The sequence below is a fragment of the Hyperoodon ampullatus genome, assembly GCF_949752795.1.
Source record: "Hyperoodon ampullatus genome assembly, chromosome: 2".
Taxonomy (NCBI): Eukaryota; Metazoa; Chordata; class Mammalia; order Artiodactyla; family Ziphiidae; genus Hyperoodon; species Hyperoodon ampullatus.
Window position 1 is genome coordinate 142,391,913 of NC_136915.1, and position 25,451 is coordinate 142,417,363.

Genomic DNA, 25,451 nt, shown 5'->3' on the forward strand with positions numbered 1-25,451 from the left:
CCGCCGCGCAGCACCGCGTCCCGGGCCGCCGACCCCTGGCCCCAACGGCTCCCGCGCTCCACCGCCCGCCGCCCGCGCCCGCCGAGGTGAGCCCGGCGCGCGGGCCGAGACCGCCGCCCTAACCCTTCCATATCGCGGAAACCGCGGCGGGCCCCACCCGCCCCCTGAGCGCTGCCGTTGCCTCCTCTTCCCCGCTTCTTTCATCATCCCTGGTTTCCCTGCCCTCTGGTCGGGGACGGTGCTCCTCATCCTTGGCCCTTTGCCTCCACCTCCTTCTGCTATTGCTCCCCTCCCCCTACTCCTGTCCTTAATCCTTTTTTCCTTATTGTCCACTTTCTTCCTCTCACCCTTTTGCCTTCTTTTCTGCCGCCCCCCCTTTTTTTCTGTAAAAAAAAATAAAATAAGAAAAGGAACACAAGACCCGATTTGCCACAAATGAACAATTTTAACTTAACTCTTTTTGCTAACGCGAGAGACCTTTTAAAGGAATGAATCAGTGCAGGAAGGGTCGTGGTGAGGGTACCGATGTCGCAGTGTCTGGGAGATCTGATCGAGAGGTCCCCGTTTTAGTCTTCTTTTCACTCGTATCGTCAGTTTGGAGATACTGAGGGTGTGTGAAGCAAGTGGGTCTATTTTTCTTCGTTAAAGTCCAACAGAAGACTGCAGTCAGACGCGGTGCTGGCCGGCCACAGATTACTTGGTGGGAATAGTGTTATCATTTGCTAAATATATTGTGACTTAGCTGTGCCTCCGTGAACAGCTCCCTTGACCTTGTGCAGCTCCTCCTCCCTTGCTCTCTGTCCCCATCTGGAATTTCCCGGACAGATCGCCGAGGTAATACACTAGGAAAGCTTAGATCCTCGATTTTTTCATTTATTTTTGTGCTGGAGGTGATTTCTCTGTTGGTGACTATCTAGATGTGTTTAATCCATTTTCCTTTTTAAATGAATTTTCTTTTCATCTCAGAAAGACAGGACAGTCTCCAATGTGAGAATGGCTGTGACTTTGGAAGAAGCTCCGTGGCTGGGCTGGATCTTGGTGAAAGCCCTGATGAGATTTGCCTTCATGGTCGCCAACAACCTGGTTGCTATTTCCTCGTACATCTGCTATGTAATTGTGCTTCAGCCCCTTCGACTGCTGGACAGTAAGCGCTTCTGGTATATTGAAGGAATCATGTACAAATGGCTTTTAGGAATGGTGGCTTCTTGGGGATGGTATGCTGGATATACAGGTAAGAGTGAGAGCACTTTTTTAATGCATATTAAAAATTTTGTAATGTTATGCTTAAGTCAGGAGCCATGATTTAAAATATATATATATATATATATATATATATATATATATATATATATATATATATATATTACACTTTGGGCAGAAGATGCTTTGACTATTGAAAAAATAAATAGAAAACAATTCTATTGAGTTGTTTTTTCCCATAATTTTCAGAAGTATAATTTCGTAATTATATATTGATAAATTCCTTAAATAATGTTTTAAAATGATTGACGTCTATTAAAACCAGTCTGTGAAAGCTCTCCTAGAGGAATAGGAGTGAGTTTTATAGGGATTCAGGGCTTGGAAAATGAAAAGGTGAGATATTTAGCCCATAATCATTGGGCATTAAGAAAAAGTACTGAGCCCCATTTGTGCTAAGATAGTTTAATAAGTTTTGTCACAGTCTGTCGTACTGTGTTCACATTTGAAGCCAAGCAAAAAATGGCTTTCTTTTCTGTTACGTGTTTCTTTTGTTTACTAGAATCTATGTTTTATCTCATAATTCTATATTAGAATATTAAGTATAAGAAATTAAGTTTTATCCCTGTTAAGCTAATTTATCTTCTGAGTGTCTTTTAGTAGATTTTTATTAATTCTATTCTGAAGCAAACTTTTAAAGAACTGAATAAGTAGTGTTTATTTTCTGTTTATAAGCCTTATGTGCTTTGAGAACTTATGCCCCTGCTGTGAAAATTCTGTATTGTTTATTATATTTATTTGACTTTTTTCCTCTAAGAATTAGGATAAAGAAAAAAGCACTGAGGTTTCTGGCATTTGTCTTAGACATTGAGGCTTTATCATAGAATTTTATAGCTGATAAGCTCCTTAGAGATAGTGCCGCAGATGCTGTAGGTCGTATCTTGGAAGAGTGAGGAGGGTACTCTTAGGGTGGAACTGCACTGCAGTTCCCCATTGAAAATTTTCTGTCTCTCTCTTTCCTGCCCAGGCTACATCTCCAGATTTTAATCACACATGTGAGGGCACTGACAGCACACAGCTTTTATGGAGTCTGACAGTCTCTTGCTAGATCAGAGTGCTCTTAGTTGCCCCAGATGAAGCCTTTTCTCCTTCTGTCAATGCCATTTATTATTCTGCAAGACCTGAAGCCTGGGGAATAGTGTAGGCATTGCTTCTTTGTTACGTGTCTTGTTGAGATCCCAGTGCTCTTTAGATACAGTAGGTGAACTTTGAGTCCTTTTTTTGGGACCTGGTGGTAGCAGTAGTAGTGGGAGAGAAAAAAAATGAAGTTTTCATCTATGGTGTTGAATTCTTACCTGAACTGCACTGCTGTCATAGAATTGCTTTGCTCTGTATAATCTGAGCTTTCCCCAGTATGCTATGCGGTATTAGTGGCTTTGTTCTTTGCACAGTATACCTAAGTTTGCTTGTTTTAAATGAGCTCATAGCATTTTTAGATACAAGTTCTAGAAGTTCACTCTACTTAAAAATAATGAAATTACTGAAACACTTGTGCCTGTGTGTGTGTTTGTGGGATATTTGCATGTAAGTATTAGCATGATGAGAAGCTTGAAAAAAATAATTTGGCATTTACCTTGAGATTGTAAGGAGTGCAGTGGTGCTGATTGAAGTTAAAGTTAGTTATCCTATGGCCACAGCAAGGCTGCAGTGTATTTTTAAGCATATTTTCTTGGGGAGTCTCTTCCTTGCTGCCTATAGAACTACGCATTTTCTTTTGCCACCTGCTTGGAAGGTGGTCTTGGCATGATCTGCATATTTTAGTCTCTCTGAAGCATCTGCTCTTCTTCAAGCTACTGCTTTTTGATCATTTGATCAGTTGGTCTCATTTAAATATAGGATATTTTAGTATGTACATTTTAAATGGTCTTTCTATAAGTAGAATACTTCTAGAGGGTCTGGTCATAACAGAGCACAGTCAAGAGGTCAAGCAAATGTAGGAATGACTTTTGTTGAAAGCCACGACTGGGTCTAAAGAAGCAAACATAAGCAAGGGTTGGTGAGCAGATGTTCCCAGAAGAATCTAGGAGGTTGTATTAGGCTTTGTATAGATTATGTGTTTTATTTCTTACCTTTGTATCAAGAGGAGGGTGGGCCTAAGTTGTTTTTTTTCCCCTTTCCCTGTGCTTAAGTTTCACAGATGGAAAATTGAACGTTGCCAAAGGAATCCTGCTCTGCAGATCTAGTATGTTCACGTTCTAGAATAAAAATTGCCAAACTTTGTTGAAAAGCCACTTCTGAGGAAACCTTAAATGTTAATTAACTAAATATTAATTAGGAAGCTGAAAATTGAATATTGGTATAGAATATATTTTCAAATTGTGACATTCTGTCTAAGGTAAGTCAATTACTCAGCTTTGCTGCTGAGGACTTAAGTTGATTATCTAATCTACACTGCCCCGTATGGTAGCTGCCAGCCATATATGGCTATTTAAATTTAAATTAATTAAAATGAAATAAATTTAAAACTCAGTTTCTCAGTCACACCAGTCACATTCCAAGTGCTCGGTACTAGGTGGCTAGTGGCTACTGTATTGGACAGTGAGATAATAGAACACTTCCATCATCACACAAAGTTCTACTGGATGGAGCTGATAAATAATAGGTATGACATTCTCCTTTTTCTTAGAAAAAAATGCATTTTATCTTTATAAAAGAATATTTTTCTCAACATAGTTCTAAACAGATTTCTTTTGGGGAAGACAGGAAGATTTATTAAAGTTTTATAAAATTGTCCTTTAATTTGAGGCAAATGTCACAAAAAATGAGTCCTTTAAACTCAGACATGCTTCTTGGAAGGGGAATGGTGAGGCTAGTAAGCCCAAGAACTTGACTGAACATTCTTGTACTTAATCTGCGTTCTCAGAGCTGGAGTACTGTCTGTGGACACAGAGGAGGGAAAGGGATTTTCTGGTCTTTCTGCGTGTTTCTGACTTTACATCTGTTCAGGGGAATACATTTCTTGAAATAACTCAGAATATTGGGGTTTCTTCATCTCTCATATGCAGCTAGGTAGTGATGATTGTTGTTATCACATTTCCTTTAGTGGGAAGTGCTGTATAAGCATCTTACGTTGAGGAAAAGTTGTATACTGCCTTGCTCTCTTATTTCAAGAGCAAACCAAAAAACCTATTACCTTAATTAATGATTCAATTCTACATGCTTTATTCAGATCTGGGGTAAATCAGTACACTCCCCTGCCCTCAATTTAAGTGAAGATTGGCAAATATCAGTGAGAGATTTTTTTAAAATAAGATGTTTATTTTGATTTTCATTCACTTATTCATTGTTCCCCATCCAAACACATTTAATTAAAGTCTCTTACACAAAATAATTTAAAAATATTCAATGTAAGTGGAAGCTCCAGAATTTCTTGTGTAGAATGATGAGAGTCTTTTGGGCCACAGCCTGGCTGGAAGAGAGCTGAGGTGCCAGGGGACTTGCCACCAAGCCCCCTGTTTTTGCTTAGCAATAGCTGTTTCCCTTAGATCGGGTATTTACTTTAGAGAAAGCTGATGGAGATTAGGTTTAGCTTCCTCCCACTCCCCAAGTGACAGCTGTCATGGCTCTGTGTTAGTCTTTGGGGGTTATTTGATTATTTGATAGTGTTTTACTTTTTTTTTGCTGGGACATTCATTGTGTTAGAAAAATTAATTATTAGGAATTATATCTGACTTTGACATTTTAGGGAGAGTTTTAAAACATATCTTCTAGAGCAGTATTTTTCCACCTTTGAGTCATAAACCAATTTAATGTGTCAAGATGAACATTTAAAAAAAGTGAAATAGAAAATAATTAAATAGAAAAGATCAGAAGTATATGTGTCTGTACTGGGTAGTGCTACAGAATACATTTTTTACCATGAGCCCTGTCAACATTTGAAAGGCATTGTTCTCGTGGAAAGAGCACTGAAATTTAGGAGAATTCTGGGCATCAGCTGTCTTGATCTAGCTTTAACATCTCTACTTAACTAGTAGGAGGGAGATCCTTACCTGCTCCGTGCCCACCGGGCTGTGAGCTCTCTATAGAGAGAGATGTGGTCTTCTTTACAACCCTAGAGCCCGGTTCATTGCCTGGTGCTCACAGGGTACTCTGTAAGTGTCTAAATATTTCTTGAAAGATCCCGTCTTTCATTCTTGGTCCCAGCTGAACTGCCTTAGCTGCCTGCCTTCTTGATCTTGATAACAGACCTTTCAGGAAGGTAGGCAGCTAAGGCAGCTCAGTCTGTAATCAAGATCATTGCAATCCACAGAATATAAACCCTGAACTGGATCATGTTTTTCACACACTTGCGCGCGCACACACACACACACACACACAAAACCTACAATACCACATTTGTTAATTTAACACACCTTAATTGAGCTTATATTATGTGTGGGAACAGGTGCCCTGGAGGTGTAGAGATGCATAAAGACATAATCACTGACTTTAAGGAGTTCACAGTAGCCTTGGTGGGGAAGACAGTGCCAACAACAATGAACACATCCTGGTATAATGCTCTAATGGAGATGTACCATGGGATGAAAGAGGAAGGGCTCCTGATCTCGCTGCAGGGGTAGGTGGTAGCAGAGAGGGAGTGGGGCATTTAGGAAAGGCGCAGCTTTACTTTCTTTTTTTTTTCCATTAGGGAAATATTTCTCTGTGGGGCTAATTCTATCATCAGTAATTATAATAGATTTAAAAGATTTGAATAATACATCAGTTTGAAATTTATATCTTTGTGATGATAATATTAGCTAACATTTATTGCAGTATAAGCCAAGCAGTGTACTAAGTGTTTCAGTCATTTAATGCTCACAACAATCTTATCAGGTTGGTACTATTATTATCCCCCCTTTTATTATTGATGTTGAAATTGAAGCACAGATTTCACAATTACTTCCTCTTATGCATTAACTGAGTTGATGCTGCCACAAGTGTATTTTTGTATTTATAGAGCCGTTATTGACCTTTATATAATATTCCTAGAATGTTTCTTAATTTTTACTACCCATATTTTTGTTTCTGAGGCATGAAATCTCTTTCTGAAGCTACAGATCTTTAACACCTGAAAGCAATATTATAGCTGTGGATTTCTGCAAGAGGTTAAAAGAAAATTGTTGCTTCAACAGAATAATTTGTAGTATGCTATAAATTTCATAAAATGCCACTTCCTTAAGATTCAGAGAACAACTCAAATTTTAGTATTTGAGTGCTTGACAGTAGATTGTCATACAATAAGGAGTTACTGCATGCTTTTAGATCGACAGCTGATCTTGACATAAATCCAGGTGAGGAGTTTTCAGTAGTGTTTTGATTGTTATATGGAAAAATTTTTATATACCATTAAAGGTAAATATTACTAAATTCTTTAAACTCAGAAATTTGATATCTAGTCTTATGTCAAAAACTGTATACAATTGAGTAATTTGTTACAGTTTTTAAAAATATATAAGGTATATTCATTCATGTACACATACCCTATACATGCACTATTACAGAAGCACATGAAACGTTATTTGCAGTTTTTGTTTATAGGTAAGACCTCAGATTCTGGAGTCAGAAAGAGCTGGGTCAAATAATTCCTACTTTCTTTTTTTTACATTTGCCGTGTATATCTTTGCCCATCCTTTTGTTTTCAAACTATTTAAATTATTTTGATTTAGATGTTATCTGTAAATCAGCATGGAGATAGGTTTTGCTTTATGAGTCAATTTGAAAATCTCTTTCAATATGAGTTGAATCCGTTTACATTTATTGATATGTCAGACATGTTTTGTCTGGGCTCTGTCATTATATTTTGTGCTTTCTATTTTTAATTATATAAATGTTAAGTCTTTCACTGTGTAGTCTTTCTTTGCTTTTTTGTTCTTTTGATATTAGAAAGGTTTGTATTTTTGTCTTATTAGTTACTTTATAAGATATTTTTAGTTCTCTATTCATAGTAACTATTAGCTTTTTTCTATGAAGAAAGGTAAAATTCTTTTTAAATACTCTCTTCTCTCTTCCCCTTTCTCTTCTGCATCACCCAGTTTTAGTCAGTAGTGAATAGTATTTATTCACAATTGTATTTACATTTGCACTATTATGTATGCTTTTACTTCTACTGCTTGATTTGTGAGCTTTAAGTCTATCTATTGACTCCCAGCTGTTACATCAAGGTAGGCAGTAAGTTTATTATACTTCCTGCTCAATTTCTCCCTTCACCCAATTTTTGTTATTTGAATTTATACATTGTTATAGCCTATAATGTTTGTGTTCTATTTTATCACCTTTATCTCTTTCTGTTTTAGTCTTAATTTTTCAGTTAAATATATATAATGCTCACCCAAGCACTTTTGCAGAAGTTTTTCCCAGTTATCCTGCAGCTGGTTAAAGTTTATCCTCTGGTAGTTTCTCAATAACGAGTCATGAAAATAATATGGGAATATTATTCTTACAACATTTTCAGAACTTCTTTTTGTTGCTTTACACTTAGGATGGCTTAGCAGGTATAAAATCCTTGGCTCACTCTTTCGTTCTTTGAGTATCTTACAGGTGTTGTGCAGATGTATTCTGGCATTAAATGTTGCTGTAGAGATGTGTGAAGCCAACTTGAATTTTTTCCTATGATTACTGATTTGATCTTTTTGCCTATTGGCCCCAAAGGATTCTCTCTTTGTCTCTAATATTTAGTAATTTTACTAGGATATGGTGGTGTAGGATATACTGGCACATGTGTGCCTTTTAATATGTAGATTCAAATCTATTTTTATTTCAGGAAAGTTTTCTTTAATTATAACTTTAAATATTTATTTTGTTTGATCATTTTGGTTTTCTTTCTTGGTGACCCTAATTATATATCTGTTGGATCTCCCTTTGTATATCTTTTTTATTTATTATTTTCTCTTTAATCCTTTTAAACACTTTTTCACTTGTTTGTTTCTGTCTTTAATGTCTCTTACAGTGTCTTCTGCAATGTCTCTTTGTTCTGCTTTCAATTTCTTCTTCATTTCTGTGATGCTTTTGTTTTTTCTTCTGTTTCTTCCTTGAGTTCTGCCAATTCATGCTTCCTTTGTTCCTGTTGTCTAGACAGTTCTTCCTTGAGTTCTTATTTTATTTATGCTTTGTGAGCTTCTTTGTAGTGGGGTGGCTTCATTGATTTTCTTAAATTCATGCAAGAATATTTATAGTTTTTATCTTCTCCATTGTAATGTTTTTCTAGCAGTATTGTTTGACAGCTGGTACGTTATGCTGCTCGTTTCTACCATTTTTCTTATAGTATCTCCAAGTCAGTGCTGTGCCAGTTACCTTTTTATTCCCTGTGATTTAGTGAATTGGATTTTCCTCAGTTATTTGTAGGAGGTGTGGATGGGGCCAAGGTATATTTCCAGATTTCTGCCTCAGAGATAGTTTTTTTTACATATGACGCCTGTGTATGTTCTCTGTGTTGCCACGAGTCCTCTGCCTCTCCAAACCAGACTGAGTCTAGGAGGCTTTTTGCCATCAATTCTGGACTTGCCACTCCTTCCTTTGCAGCTGTGACTGGAGGGACATAGCCACAGCATGCCAGTGTAAATCCCTCTCCTTAAGAATGTGTGTTTTTGCTGTTGCTTTCTGAGATCTGCCATTATTGGGCCCTCCTCATCACATGCCACACGTTCTGTCTCTGTCTCTGCTCTCCACTCCCAATATAGATTCTGTCTGATATCAGCTTTGTTTGATCTCAGTCAGATCTCATGTATTTTGGAGTTTTTATATTTTTGTTTTTCTCCTAGGTTTGCTGGAAAAGTTTTGTGAGGTTTTCTTTTCCTCTTTCTCCTTGTTGCTATGTACATTTTCCAGGAAGATTCGCGTCTATAACTCTACTGTGTTCATGCCAGAAAGTACAAAATAAGACTTTTATTCAACTATGTAATTATAATTCAGTCAACTCTGTCTCCATTCTAATGCACTACTAGTTGATTATTATAAAATGGAGACCAACTTTGTTACATAATTAATTTTCTTTAAGGTCTGTCCAAAAGCAAGAAATAGCCTCCCCAAGTTTTTTTTCCTCCTAAACTGTTTTGGGTTTTGGTTCTCAAACTGTTTTTATTCTTGGAATACTTATCACTGGAGTATAGTTAAGATATCCACTTGGCTACAGTCAGAAAATGTCACCAAAATGTATGGAAGAAGTGAGTTACCTTTGATACTTGAGTAAGGAATATGAATGAAATGTAACATTACTACTGCTCTCTAGTGTCTGGTCTATAGAACACCTTGAAAACTTTAAGGATGACTAGTGCCCCCAAACTTTGAAAATATATTTATAGTATATTATGATTAAATATATTAAGTGTATATAATATATATTAGTAAAATAAAAAGTGTATTATCTCTATTAAATATAGTATATTTATAGTTTATCTGTTACAAACTAGATTTAAGAGTTTCTTTTCAGAGTTTGCAAACTAGTGGCCATATTCAGCAGCTGATGGGCTTTATTTGACCTTCGCAGTATTTCAACTTTTTTTAAAATTAGTTGCCAACATTTCAAAATTAGGGGGATTTCCCAAAACATGAAAGATAAAACCAAGATTTCCAGCTCTTGAGAAATTAGAAATCTGGCTGTGTGGGCCTCTCACATCTGGCAGCAGTTTGCTGGAGCTAAGTGATGACCGCCTCCTTCAGATGGGCCTGTGCTCTCCACTTCACCCAAGAGCCCACGCCTTCCTTGTTTTACTCTGGACCTGCTTTGCTCGTTTACATTACCTGCCTGGACCCCAGAGGCTCAGATGATGTTCATTTAAAAATACTCAAGTAACAATTACTAGGCTATTTCTGCTGGGCACATGATAGTTTTGCATTTATATGCCTTAATAGTGCCTATATACTAATGAGTTCTACCATTAAAACTGAAAGCTTGTTAGTGACCTCAGCTGCTGATTTCATGTAGCAGAGGCATGTGATGAAAACTGAAGAATAAAGTTCCATTAGTAAGAACTGTGGTCACGGGTTTTTCAAGTTTCATGTACCATATTACTAGCCCAGTGAAATGTTTCCTGTTATTTGTGCACTCATTAATTAGTAGAATGTCTCAATTCTTCTTTTGAATATAGTCATATAAAAATCTAGATTATTAAAAATTAGTTATTCCCTTTGCTTTTCATGTTTTGAATATGAAAAACAAAGCAAGTCTAGTTGATTTCTGTTTCTTTAAATTATAGTGCAGATAATTTTAAAATAGTATTGTAAAAAGCATGCATAAATTTTAGTTATGAGGTTATACTTTTTCTTAAGGTTTGGTAGATCTGATCAAGCTTTGCTAGTAAAACACTTTTCCCCAAACTTTTTTATTACTCATTAAACTTAAAGAAACCATTATGAATCAGGTATATAAACACATTTTGCATATGCTATTAACTTGGAGTTTACATTATTTGACACTTCAAGGGATAAAACACCTGTAAATTTAAACACATCAAGATGTTTTTGAATCATCAAAAGACTAAACTATGATCAATATAACTTTACTGTATATGTTAAAAATTTATATGTATATATAAATTGAGATAGAATTCACATACCATAAATTTCACTATATTTAACAAATAAGTGGTTTTTACTATAGTTACAATATTGTACAACCATCAGCGCTGACTAATTCTAGAACATTTCATTACCCCAAAAGAAACCCCAAACCCTTTAGCAGTCACTCCCCATTTCCTCCTCCGTTCAACCCCTGGCAACCTCTAATCTCTACTTTGTATGGATTTGCCTGTTCTGGACATTCATATAAATGGAATTGTACAGTATTTAGCCTTATATGTCTGGCTTCTTTCACATAGTATAGTGTTTTCAAGGTTCATCCATATCGTAACATGTGTCAGTACTTTATTCCTCTGTATGTCTGAATAATATTCCACTGTATGGATAGACCACATTTTGTTTATACATTCATCAGTTGATGAACATTTGGGTTGTTTCCACATTTTGGCTATTGTGAATAATGCTTCCATGAACATTCATATACAAATTTGGGGGTGAACATATGTTTTCAAGTCTCTTGGACCTAGGAGTCCAATTGCTGGGTCATATGATAATTCTATGTTTAACTTTTTGAGGAACTGCCAAACTATTTTCCATACCAGCTGTCCCATTGTACATTCCTACCAGCAGAGTAGGAGAGTTCAAATTTCTCCATATCCTCACTAATACTTATTATTTTCTGGGTTTTTGTTGTCGTTGTTGTTTTAATTTGGCCATCAGAGTGGATGTGAAGTGATAGCTCATTGTGGTTTAGATTTGCGTATCCCTAATGACTAATGATGTTGAGCATCTTTTCATGTGCCTATTAACCATTTATCTGTCTTTTGAAAAATGTCTATTCAAATCCTTTGCCCATTTTTAAATTGGATTATTTGTCTTTTTACTATTGAGTTATAAGATTTTTTCTGTATTTTATATACTATACCCTATCTATTTTTTCACTGGTTGCTTGTGCTTTTCGTGTCATCTAAGGAACCACTGCCTAATCCAAGGTCATGAAGATTTACACCTGTGTTTTCTTTTAAGAGTTTAGGTTTTATGTTTAGATCTTTGATCCATTTTGAGTTAATTTTTCTATATGGTGTAAGGTAGGGGTCCAAACTTCATTCTTTTGCATGTGGAGGACATCCAGTTGTTCTAACATTGTTTGTTGAAAACACTGTTCCTTCCATATTGAATGATCTCGGCACCCTTGGTGAATATCAGTTGGCCATATGGGTTTATTTCTGGCCTCTCAGTTCTGTTCCATTGATCTATATGTCTGTCCTTATGCCAGTACCACGCTTTTTATATTGCTGTAGTTTTGTACTAAGTTTTAATGTTAAGTATATTTTGCTGTATTTTAGTTCTTTAAAAATTCATGATCCTTTTTGATATGTATAATGACTTAAATAATGAGGCTAGTTCACTAATCAGAACTAGTTTAAAGCTGTTTGGGATTTAAAAGTGTTTACTGAAAACCGTGCTTTTCAAGAATTAACATTCATAATTGGGTTAAATCACCCCTTTTTACCTCTGTGTTGAAGAAATGCTTACTAGTTATGTATTTCACTAGGAGTTGTCTTAGAAATAGTGTGATTAGGAATAACTATTTCTTTCCTGTTGCTCTGTCAAGAAAACAGGACCTTAGTTGTAGAAGTATCTTGTGTGATTGATCAATCAAATGCTTATTGACTGCCTACTGCCAGTTAGCAAAGTTATTGATTTGTGTGTTAGAGAGTGTAATTTAGATTAATTTCTACCAAAAGGCTTTTTGGCATAGTTTCTACTTTGATGGATGGCTTTGGGAATAGTTGAGTTTGCTATGAACTATGTGTTCAAAATGCTCCTGCGAAAAGTTTTCTGAAAAATGGAGCTCAATATACAGATTTCCCACTCATGTGATGTTAAAGTTAATTTAATTTTAAAGTTAATTGAGGTCTTTGCAGAGAAGAAAATTAGCTAGAAGCTAAATTTATGTTGCAGAATAAAGTATGGATTACATGGATAAGGAAAAAGGGTGTCATTTTGAATGAGTCACAGGCTGTTTTTTATGGGTGGGATAGAATTAGTTTTTGTATATGAGAGGCTAAATTAGGCAGTCATTTTAAAGCTGAAATAATCATTTAAAGCTGTTTTAAGCCTCAAATACTTATATACAGGTGTTGTATTTTTAACAAATAATAGTTATTGCTAAGTAAGTATGATATTGGAGACAGCATGACGTATTAGAAAAAAACATTGACCTAAAAAAATTTTTTTTTAGTTTATTTATTTTTGGCTGCGTTGGGTCTTTGTCGCTGTGTGCAGGCTTTCTCCAGTAGCCTCAAGCGGGGGCTACTCTTCGTTGTGGTGCGCGGGCTTCTGATTGCGGTGGCTTCTCTTGTTTCAGAGCATGGGCTCTAGAGCGCAGGCTCAGTAGCTGTGGCGCACGGGCTTAGTTGCTCCACGGCATGTGGGATCTTCCCGGACCAGGGCTCGAACCTGCATCCCCTGCACTGGCAGGAGGATTTTTAATCACTTCGCCACCTGGGAAGTCCCAAAACATTGACATATGAGTTAGTATGAGTTTGAGTCCTGCTACCACCCATTGTTAGTTGTCTAACTTTGAACTAGTTACTTAACTTCTCTGAGCCTCAGTTTCACCATCTTTAAAAATGGAAGTTATAATATTTATCTCTTGTGAAGCTTAAATGTGAAGTGAATAGCATGATGTTTGGTACTCTATAAATAATAATAATATTATTATTACCATTATTATTATTATTATTATATTAATGCCTAGGAAAACAATTATATTAACCTTTGGGGGAAAGGTACGTCTAAATGAATAAAAGCTAACTTTATGGAATAGTTTTAGAAATACATTTGAAGATATTTACACTTAGCTAATAGTATATCTCAATATAGTTCTTGTGCTTTAATCAATAAATAAAAATAATTTATTATTAGTAATTTAAGCCATAGTCTAACTAAAATATTAACTGAATTTTATGTTTGTAAATTATGAAATGCTTCAAAGCAATTTATGTTTAACTACCTTCTAATTCATTCAGTCACCTATTCTAATACCAAATATTTGAGTGCCTTCTCCATCAAGCACCATGCTGGTGGTGGAAATAAAACAGGGTCAAATAAAACAGGACAGCTCCTGTTGACTTTTTCATGTGGGAGACAGAAGGAGTCACATGATAACCGTGTAATCACAAGTGTGAAAACAACAAGTATAGAGGCTATAAGAGTAAGTAACAGAGAGCTTGTTCTGGAGATGATGGTGTCAGGGAGGAATGGCCTCCTTGAGAAAGTGATATTGAGACTCAGACTTCAAGTATGAGTGGACCAGTGATGCTGGGGGAGGGACCACATATACAGAGGATGAAAAGAGTGAGGAACAAAGGGAAGGCCAGGTTGGCTGCAGCATGGAGTGAATGAAGAGCAGAGTAGTAGGGGTGGTGGTGTTGGTGGGGGTGAGCCGATGAGGCCAAGTCTACTGAGGCCTTGTAGTGCTTACTGAGGATTTTGAAATTTATCCTAAGAGGAAACAATGCAAGGATTTTAAGCAAGGGAATGATGAACCCAGGTTCGTATCTGAAATTTGTAACTGTAACGATGAAATCAGATTTGTATCTGTAATTCTGCCTGTTTTGTGGAAATGGACTAGAGAGAAGTGAGAGTGTGCAGGCGATACCCTCTGGAAGAGTCTCAGCTTCCCCAGGTGAGGTGATAGTTGCTTGTTCCAGGGGTGACGGCAGTGGAGATGGAAAGGAGTGAACTAATTGGAGAGTTTTATAGGAGGAAATCTGTCAAGACTTGCTGAGGGATTGAACATAAAGGATGGAATACATGCACAGGTGACGGGGGCGACCATGAGGTTTCTGGTGTGAGATGCTGGGTGGATAGGGAAGCCCAGAGAAGGAGCAGTGTTGAGAGGAAGGATGAAAATTGAGCACAGGCTGAGTGAGAAGCATCTAAGTGTAGCTCCGAAGTAGACATGGTTATGCAGTCTAGAACTCAGAAGAGAAACCTGAGCTAGAAAGATAAATTGGGAAATTACCAATGGTATTTAAAGCCATGGAGATGGGTGGGTTCACCTAGGGAGATTGTAAGTACTGAGGGATGAGAGGCCCAGGGTCAGACTCTGAGGGCATGCCAACATTTGGAGGTTGGGGAGAAGAGGGTGGTAGAGCCTGGGAAGGAGCAGCTAGAGAAGTAGAACGAATGCCTGCCCTACAAGTGTGTGTCAGAGTCAGCAGTGTTCCAGGGCTGGGGCTCTCCATGAGAGCTGCTGAGAGTTTACCTTTTGTAAGATGAGAGCTGGTTTAGCCTTTCATTGATTTGGCAAGAGCAGCTTCGTTGAGGTGGAGTGGGTTGGAGATGAATGTGACTGGAGGAGCTAAAATGGAAACATGAATGTATGACTTTCCAGAAGCATGGCTCTGAAGGAATAGAGAGTGATAGTTGCAGGAGAGAAACTGGGTCAAGGGAAGGCTTTAAAAATTTTTTTTTAAGATTTAAAAGTTTAGCTTTCAATCCACTTAGAGTTGTACCTGATGAAACCAGGGTCATTTACTTACACGCCTCAAGTATTTAGGAATCTATTCTAAGACTGAATGAGAGAAAGCTTATCATGTTATCCATGATACGATGAAACATGGAAAGCACTTAGATCCTGGCTCTGGTGACAGAGGCAGGCAGCAAGGCAGGGCCTCCATAATTTGATCCTGTTCTCAACTCTTATTCAGTAAGGCTGCTCTCCCTTGGCCCCTCTGCATTTTCTCATTGATATTCTTCCTGTCCCTAAAATCTGTGCCTCAGTTTCTTTGAAAATTTATCTCCTATCTAAGCCTATGATGTCCTTGCCCCCTACTCCAGTTTCTACTGTTTCTGTCTTTCTGAACCTCTTTGGCATCTACTCTGTAACTGTGGTTATGAAACTTTGGGCTGAGAGTTTCGGCAGTGCTTCAGAGTTCTCTCAGGGGGTCGAGAATCCATACACATATTAAGTAACATCTGTGATTGTATAAATAATGGGTCTTATAAATACATGTTAATACTTTTCAAATATATGTAGCTGCTGTTTTGATTAATAAGAAATCCCTTAAAAGCATTATAGACTTTACAGTTGCTTTTTGTTACAGATCTTTTCACTCATTGCTAAAAAAACTACTAGCATAGACCTCTGCCACATTTTTTTTAATTTAAATTAATTTCAGATTGCTATACCACTCACTTTGAGAAACAGTCTATTAATGATGGAGGGGGTAAATGTTACAAGATATAAAGCCAAATATTTATTAGGCTACTAATCTAGGACAGTAAGACAAGTGTTGGTGAAATGCTCAGATTTCATGTATCATTTCTCTGTGCTCTGAGTGCCCGTATTGCCAGGCCCAGGGCTTGTCACATTTTATGACATTAAAAAAGACTCTTCATACTTGAAACAGTTAGGACTCACTGCTCTACAACATAAAACATTCAGAATTCTGCTTCATGTTTCTCACTGTTGATTTCACCTTTGCTGTTCCTGTCTCTTTAACTAACTTGTCAGTTGCTTCAGGGCAGGGGCTGTGGCTCATTCTTCTTCCTTACACCTTCATGCAGAAGTTGACAAGCTACAGCCCTTAAGCCAAATCCAGCCCACTGCCTGTTTGTTTTGCAAGTCCTCTCCAGCTCAGGTTTTTTATAGATGACGGTTTGCAACTGATCTTGAGCTGATGATAGGAAACACTAACTTTGAACCCCAATTAAGTAAAATCTTACCCCTCGCAAGAAAGAATTTTATTCTTCTCATTAGTAGACCAATATTGCAAAAAGTTGTATTCAGTTATGTTTATATTTTGAATTTTGTCAATAAAAAATTTGTAGAAATGTGTTGGAAAACAAATTTGTTATGTAAATACCTATATAATATCCTCAATTTTGCCTCTTGGCCTGCATAGCCTAAAAGTTTTACCATCTGACCTTTTAGAGAAAAAGTTTACTGATCTTTGCCTTATAGTAGTAGTTCCCAAACTTGTCTGCACATCTGCATTACCAGAGGAGCTTTAACATGTACATATATGAACTTCTCTACCCTGGAGATTCTGATCAATATATTGAGAGGGAGCCTGAGAACCTATATTTTTAACAGGCTATTTAATTGTTTGGGAATCACTGCCTTTTAATGCATTTGTAGGGTTGAACTCCAAGAGATAGTGAAATGAATATTGGATTAGATATCATAGGAAAGTTTGTTATTTTCTTACTTCAATATTTACTAACTATGGGACCTTATCCAAGTAACTACTTGTTCTGCAGGTTTTAAAAAAATTTCTAGTTCCTTTGTTTTTAGATGGTTTTGCTTAATCTTCTACATAGTAGATCTTTTACCTTTTGGGTTTCATAAGAACCTCTTCTAGAGTCTGATGAAAGCTCTGCACCCTCTCAGAAAAGTACACCTATATTAATTTCCTATGACTGCCATTACAAGTGACTACAGAAGCACTTAAAACAACAGACATTAATTCTGTCACATTTCTGGAGGGCTGAAGTTCACATCAAGGTGTCAGCAGGGCTGCACTCCCTGCAGAGGCTCTAGGGGGAGATTCCTTGTCTCTTCTAGCTTCTGGTAGCTCTCAGCATTCCTGGGCTTGTGGCTGCATCACTCCAAGCTCTACCTCAGGGTCCTGTGGCCGCCTCCTCTTCTCTATGTCTATTCTCTGTGTGTCTCTTGTAAGGACACTTGTCACTGATTGAGGGTCCATCTGGGTAATCCAGAATTAGCTCCTCTTCTCAAGATCCTTAACTAAATCACATCTTTTACCATATAACGTAACATTCACAGGTTCCAGAGGTTTGACATGGGTATCTTGTGGAGTGGGGGTAGAGAAGCATTTTTTGGCTTGCCACAGCACCTTTGCACGTGCTCACAGTTTTACAAACAGTTTCAAGGGGTTCACAACTCTTTGAAGTCCATTTATGGACCCTGTGGACTCCAGGTTTGAGCTCCATGCTCAGTGAGAAGAGCTTTACACCTTAGTGTATTCTAGTCTATTTACTCTCTCCTCTATGTCATGTCTCCTATTAATACCAAACTAGAAATGATGTTTTCCTCTTGTGACTTAGATTCTTCAATTTATAGTATGTTTTTTGAGTTAGTTTCTCTGGTTCCCTTAGGAACTATTTATCTTCTAATAAGACTTGCTGTTAAAATAAAAGCCTTTTCCAATCCCTTTTACTTAATTCTGTTGCAAGGAGACTAACTTCTATGTAAACTATAGATAACTGGTAATCCTGACAGTGAGAAGAAAAACTTACCTTGATCAAGTACCTGATGTGCCAGACCTTTTAGCAAGTGCTTACATGTGGCTTCCTATAATTATTGAAAGCAGTCCTGAGAGGGAAATAATATCAACCCCATTAAACAAATGAGAAAAGGAAGACTTCTGGAAGTTAAGTAACTTGCTTAATGTGGATGACAGAGCTAGCAAGGGATAGAGCTAGTCTTTGAATGAAAGTCTTCTACTCTAAAGCCCGTGCTGTTTTCATTATACCTTGAAAACAGCACACTTCCCTTTTAATTGAATGGTTAATAATTTCATTAGACAGGGGCTATCCATAGTTTGGTTTTAGGGTCCAACAGACTTAGATTTCAGTCAGATTTATAGTGCTTACTTACAGTATTATCTTTTACAATATCTTCTCAGATTCTTATCTTTAAATAAAATTGATATAATGTAAAATAGATAGCTAGTGGGAAGCAGCCGCATAGCACAGGGAGATCAGCTCAGTGCTTTGTGACCACCTACAGGGGTGGGATAGGGAGGGTGGGAGGGAGGGAGACGCAAGAGGGAGGAGATATGGGGACATATGTATATGTATGGCTGATTCACTTTGTTATACAGCAGAAAGTAACACACCATTGTAAAGCAATTATACTTCAATAAAGATGTTAAAAAAAACATTATTCACCCACATAAAGAAAAAAATAAGATTGATATATGGCCTGTTATGCCTTATAGTGCTGCTGTGGCAATTGAGAGAATATGAGTGAAAGTCCTTTAAAATAAGAAAGTTTTCCTAATATGTGGTACAATTAATTCGTTTCTCCTTTGATTATATTCTTAGTACTTTCTTCTTTTAGTATCCTAGGTTTCAAAGCTTAGGAATATGGCCAAGCCTCAACCCAGAGGGTATATTAGCTCCAACCATGAACTCCTTTGCTTCAGGCTTCTTGGACAATTGGCTGGCATGAATGCTTGTATGTGCTTTCTGCTCTTTCATTTTAAGGGGTATCCCCAGTTTTGTCTAGCTCAGCGCCACTTAGGATATCTACGTTCGTGGTGATTTTCTGAGCAGTTCTCTTCCCCAGGTCAGTTTTTAACTCCTCTCATTGCCTCTTTGCCATGGGCTTGGTTAGTGCCCTGGAACTGTGCTGTGGAGAGTCTCCCCCTTTTCTCTGTCCTCCTCCCCCAACTTCTTCGCACCCTCATTCATCTGTAGATAAGTCTGTTACCCAAAGCTAACATCCCATCTCTCTTGCTTCACCTTACTGATTACTATCTCCTTCTATCTTTGCTCTTAGTCTTCCAGGATATAAAAATACTAAAGAGGGCTTCCCTGGTGGTGCAGTGGTTGAGAGTCCGCCTGCCGATGCAGGGGACACGGGTTCGTGCCCTGGTCTGGGAAGATCCCACATGCCGCGGAGCGGCTGGGCCCGTGAGCCATGGCCACTTAGCCTGTGCGTCCGGAGCCTGTGCTCCGCAACGGGAGAGGCCACAACAGTGAGAGGGCTGCGTACAGCAAAAAAAAAAAAAAAAAGATACTAAAGACATTCTCACCTTAAAAAAAAAAAAATCCCCCGGGCTTCCCTGGTGGCGCAGTGGTTGAGAGTCCACCTGCCGATGCAGATACACGGGTTCGTGCCCTGGTCCGGGAAGATCCCACATGCCGCGGAGCGGCTGGGCCCGTGAGCCATGGCCGCTGAACCTGCGCGTCCGGAGCCTGTGCTCCGCAATGGGGGAGGCCACAACAGTGAGAGGCCCGCGTACCGCAAAAAAAAAAAAAAAAAAATCCCCCACTTAACAACTAGCTACTCTCCCTCATCCCTTCATCCCTTCCCTCCGTCCCACATATTGTCAGTTCCTTTCCTGCTGGGTTTCTGTGGTTTGTGAGATAATGTGCAGAATTCTGGTGCTCTACTAGCCTGGCCCAAGCCTACCTCTTAAGATGCATCTTTTGGTATTCCTTTCCTTTATTCTTCCTGTTACATTGCAGAATGTCCTTTCTATCAAGAGCCAGTCCCTTTGCTTAGATTCCATTCCTTCCTGCTTGCCCAGGAGCCTTCCTCCATTGTTAATCTCCTCTTTATTTAACTTTCATAAGAAGTCTCAAATTTCCAATTACTCTTAAAAAATTGGAGGGTCTGGTAACCGGGGTCCGCATTCCCAGATATCGGCAACAGCCTGGAGCTGGATAGGTAGCTGCCCTCTTTGGGGGTGGGGCATGCACTCTGTTTTTCACACAGTCCCACTGCTCTCTTCTGTCATATAGGAAGCCCACTTCCCTCACTTATGTCACCTGCTTGGTGACAAAAAAAGGGATTTTATATCTCCTGGCCTAAATTGTACTTTCTGACTTCTAAAAGTACCTCTGTAATCTGACCTCTTATTTACAGATACAACCTCATTTTCCATTTTTTCCAGTAGCAACTGTCTGTTCAAGGCCATTTCCCCCATGTCTTTGGTATCTCTTCCCTTCATGTTTTAGCTCCCAACGATTTCTTCTTTCCCTGCCTGCTGTGGTACATATCTTCATGTGTAATGCATTAATCCCCAATTTATCTTTTATTCTCAATAAGTGAGCAGACCTCTTGAGGGCAGGGATCATATTGCATTAATTAAAAAGTTTGCTTAAGTTTTTTATGGAAGAAAATGTATTTTTTAAAAAACTGAAATCATCCAGCTCAGTGAGCTGCTGCCTCAGTAAGATGCTGGCCTGATGACAGGCACATGCCAGCTGAATTGATGAGGAACAGCAGATTCACAATTCCAGTCTCAAGCTTCCTCCAGGGCATAGATCTGAGGACTGGAAAGGCTGGCAAAATTGCTTGTACTATTTAAAATGTTCTCTGTTTCAGTCTTTTATTTCTGCCCTTCCATGCTCTCTCTTCTCTCACCTTTTACTTTTTCTCTCTTTCTTTTTTGCTAAGTTCCTATAGTTGAATTTAATGAGTTAATTACCTTGTGATAGGATCCCTGTATACATTTATGTCCCCCACAGTGGTAGAATCCTATTTCTCTATGAAGAGAATAAAACTAGTTGAATGAATGAATGCATCAGTAAGTGCTTTGGGGGATAGTGAGCAGGAGGTGCTGTAAATTAATTATCCTTACCATCTGTATATTTTTCTTTGCAACTAATTCGGTCAGTCAAGAAGCAGCCGTAGAGTTCTGTTTCCTGTATTTTATAAAGTATCTGTGAAGTGAGGAACTTGGATTCAGATATCTGTAAATTCCTTTCTAGCTGTAAACTTCATTAAAATCAAAACCCCTACCATATGTAATAGTCTGATTCTAAAACTATTTAGAGCTCTAGTAGCAAAGCAGAGAAGTACCTACATTGCCCACTTATTTCCTAGCAATTTGGTGCAATCCTTTACCTTTAGGAGAAGTTAGAATTTCCCTTCTTCCAGTTACTCATTTTAGCAGCCTAAGGCAGATAGTACTTAATCCCACTGCTTACACTTTTCCCAATGGAAACAAATTAAAGTACCTTTGGTTTAAATCCCCATCTCTGAATTTAGTATAGTGTTCTGTTGGTCAACTTACAAGTGAATGTAAGAAGCTATTTAAAAGGTTGAGAAAACAAAACTTTGAGCAAGTTGAGCATTTTGCATAGAGTGAAGTACTTTTATTGGAACATACTATAAAAAGAAACTTAAGATGTAAAGTCTTAGCTACTTCAACTCTCAGTGGTTTAATAAAATACATTTGAACCAGACTACTCAGGGGGAGAGGTTTTTAGTTAGTGAAAGTGAGAAAATGAACATTTAAGAAACAAATAAAAAGAGTGCAGCCCAGTAGTAGTATCTTCATTAATACTTTGATCTGGGGAGAAAAACCTTCCTGAATTACAAAAGTAATAAGTCAAATGCTGAAAACAGAAAAATATAAAGAAAAGAAAGAAAAATAACAGAGCAAAAATTATCTGTAGCTCTGCCATGCTTTAGTCATCATTATCCTTGGTAATCACATTCTCCCCCAACTTCTAACCCTGGCAATCCCTTATCTGTTCTCTTTCACTATAATTTTGTCTTTTTTGAGAATGTCATAAAATGGATTCATGCATTATGTAACCTTTTGAGACTGACTTCTTTCACTCAGCATGCCTTTGAAAGTCATCCAAGTTGTTGCATGTATCATTAGAATGTTCTTTTTTGTTGCTGAGTCGTATTCCATTGTATGAATGTACCACAGTTTATATCCATTCAGCTACTGAAGGACATTTGGTTTGTTTCTAGCTTTTAGCAATTATGAATAGAGCTGATATAACATTCATGTACAGGTTTCCGTATTAACTTAAGTTTTCATTTCTCTAGGGTAGGAGTCAACAAACTATGCCCAATGGGCCAAATTTTCCTGTTGCCTGTTTTTATATGGCCCTATGAGCTAAGAATGGCTTTTACATTTGTAAAGGTTTGTAAAAAACAACAACAACAAAAGAAGAATTTGCAACAGAGACCATATGTGGCCTGCAAAGCTTAAAATATTTAATGGCTGACCCTTTGCAGAAAAAGTTTGCTAACCCCTGCTCTAGGGTAAATACCCAGGAGTGGGTTTCCTGGGTCAGATGGTAAGTGTATTTTTAACTTTATAAAAAACTGCCAAACTGTTTCCAGAGTGGCTATACATTTTGCATTTCTATCAGCAGTGTCTACAAGTTCCAATTTTTCTGCATCCTTATTAAAATTTGGTATTATAAGTATGTTTAATTTTAGTCATTCTAGTAAATGTATAGTAGTTGCTTGTCATGGTTTTAATTTGTATTTCCCTAGTGGCTGATGATGTTGAACATCCTTTCATATGGTTGTTTGCCATCCTTATATCATCTTTGGTGAGGTGTCCAAGTTTTCTGCCTGGTTTTTAATTGGGTGGTTTGTTATCTTATTGCTGAGTTTTAGAAGTTCTATAAGTATTCTGGATACAAAGACACAAATCCTTTGTTGGATATGTGATTGCATGTATTTTCTCCCAGTCTTTTCATTCTCTTAACAGTGTCTCTTGCTGAGCAAAAGGTTTAAATTTTGATGAAGTGCAATTTACTGATTTTTTTTTCTTTTATGAGTTATGCTTTTCCTGTCAAGTCTAAGAACACTGCCTAACCCCAGGTCATGGAGGTCTTCCCCTAAATTTTCTTTTGGAAGTTTTGGAGTTCTAAGTTTTACATTTGACTATATGATCCATTTCAAATTAATTGTTGTATAAGGTATAGGTTTAGGTTTCATATTTTTCTAACATTGTTTTTTGAAAAGACTATTCTTTCTCCATTGGATTGACTTTACACCTTTGTCAAAAATCATTTAGCCATATTTGTGGTCTATTTCTGGACTCTCTTTTCTGCTCTTTTGATCTGTGTGTCTGATCCTTCACCAATACCATGCCATTTGATTATTGTAGCTTTATAGTAAGTTTTAAAATTGGGTAGTGTGATTCCTCCCACTTCATTTTTCCTTTTCAAAGTTATTTTGGTTTCTCTAGTTTGTTGGCCTTTCTTTATAAGTTTTAGAATCCAATTGCCTGTATCTGCAAAAATTCTTATTGGCATTTTGATTAGAATTGTGTTTTACTTGTAGATCAATTTGTGGGAGAATTGATATCTTTAATGTGTTGAATCTTTCAATTCATGAACATGGTATTCATTTCATTTTGGCCTTCTTTGATTTCTTTCATCAGCATTTTGTAGTTTTCAGCATACAGATCCTGTCCATGTGTTTTAGATTTATACCTAAGTATATTTTTTGAGCTATTGTAAGTGGGATTTAATTTTTTAAAATTTCCTATCATTCATTAATAGTATAAAAATATGATTGATACTTCCTGTTAGTAACTTTGCTAAACTCACTTATTAATAATAGGAGCTTTTTGTAGATTAATTGGGACATTCTACAGAGACAGTCATGCTATTTGTGAATATGGGCAGAATTATCTCTTCCTTTCCAACCTGTATGACTTTCATTTCTTTTTCTTTTATATTTATTTATTTATTTTTGCATTATTGAACTGGCTAGGACTTCTGGAATAATGTTAAATAAGAGAGGTGAGATTGGACATCCTTGCCTTGTTCTCAATCTTAGGGAGAAAGCACTCATATATAATTAATACTAAATATTATGTTAACTATAGGTTTTGTGTAGAAACACTTTATTACATTGAGGAAATTCCTTTCTGTTCTTAGTTTACTGAGAGTTTTTTTCATAAATGTATATTGGAATTTGTTTAGTGCTTTTTGTGCATCAATTCATATGTGTCTTAGTCTGTTTGAGCTGCTGTAACAAAATGTCACAGGCTGGGTGACTTATAAACAACAGAAATTTATTGCTCATAGTTCTGGAGGCTTGGAAATCCAAGACAAGGTACCAGCATAGTCACCTTCTGATGAGGGCTCTCTTCATGGTTCATAGCCTTTTCACTGTGCCCTCATTTGGTAGAATGGGCTAGACAGCTCAGTGGGATCTCTTTTATAAGTGCACTAATCCCATTCATGAGGGCTCAACCCTTATGACCTAATCACTTTCCAAAGTCCTCATCTGCTAATGCCATCACCTTTGGGGGTTAGGACTTCAACATTTGAATTTTAGGGGGACAGAGACCTTCAGACCATAGCAATATAATCATGAGGTTTTTCTTCCTTAGATTGTTAATATGGTGGACTATTACACTGATTAATTTTTAATATTCAATCAACCTTGCATTCCTGTGATGATAAACCTTACTTGGTTGCAGTGTATATTGTTGGATTCCATTTCCTAACATTTTTTGAGGATTTTAATGGATATAAGTCTATAGTTTTGTTTGTTTGTTTCTGGTTTTGGTGTAAGGGTAATGCTGGCCTTATAAAGTAAACTTGAAAGTTTTCCCTTCTTTTCTATTTTCTGGAAGAGATTGTATAGAATTGGTGTTATTTCTTTTTAAAATGTTTGGCAGAATTTGCTAGTGAAATCATCTGGGCCAGAAGAATTATTTTTTGGAAGATTTCTGACTATAAAATCAATTTCTTTAATAGGCTGCTTTATTTTCTGTCTTTCACATTAAAGGCTTTTCCTGGGTATCTGGTAATACATGACGATCTGTTCTTATTTAAGAGTAGGGGACTATAAAGTTGATTGGTAGCCCTGTTAGTGGCTGCGTCTTGTCCACACTAAGCCTCATTGTAGGATAATCTGATTGGAATACTTCACTGGAGAATCCTGAATGTCAATATTTTTGGATCTTTTCTCTTGAGCTGATCAGATTTCCTAGAGAAGACTTCTCCAAACTCTTGCTGCCATATCCTGGGGCTGAGTGGGTAAAGATTAGGCATCAGAGGGCTTGATCTTTGTTTTTAATAAGCACATGTTCACTTAGTCCTCATATTGTCTGTACTATTCTCATTTGTTATTTAACCTCACTCTGATTTTACCACAGGTTTATATTGACCTAAATCATTTTGAACTTTCTAACTTAGTGGTTTTAAATGGATAGAGG

General features: G+C 37.3%; 1 protein-coding gene across 1 annotated transcript in view; it reads left to right on the plus strand.

Moving 5' to 3' along the window:
- The first annotated feature begins 978 nt into the window (after window positions 1-978).
- LPGAT1 (lysophosphatidylglycerol acyltransferase 1) overlaps window positions 979-25,451 on the plus strand; it is a 71,304-nt gene continuing 46,831 nt past the window's right edge. The window contains exon 1 of the mRNA XM_079696888.1: window positions 979-1,231. Coding sequence (XP_079553014.1) covers window positions 994-1,231 — 238 coding nt within the window. The 5' untranslated portion in view covers window positions 979-993. The remainder of the gene's footprint in view (window positions 1,232-25,451) is intronic.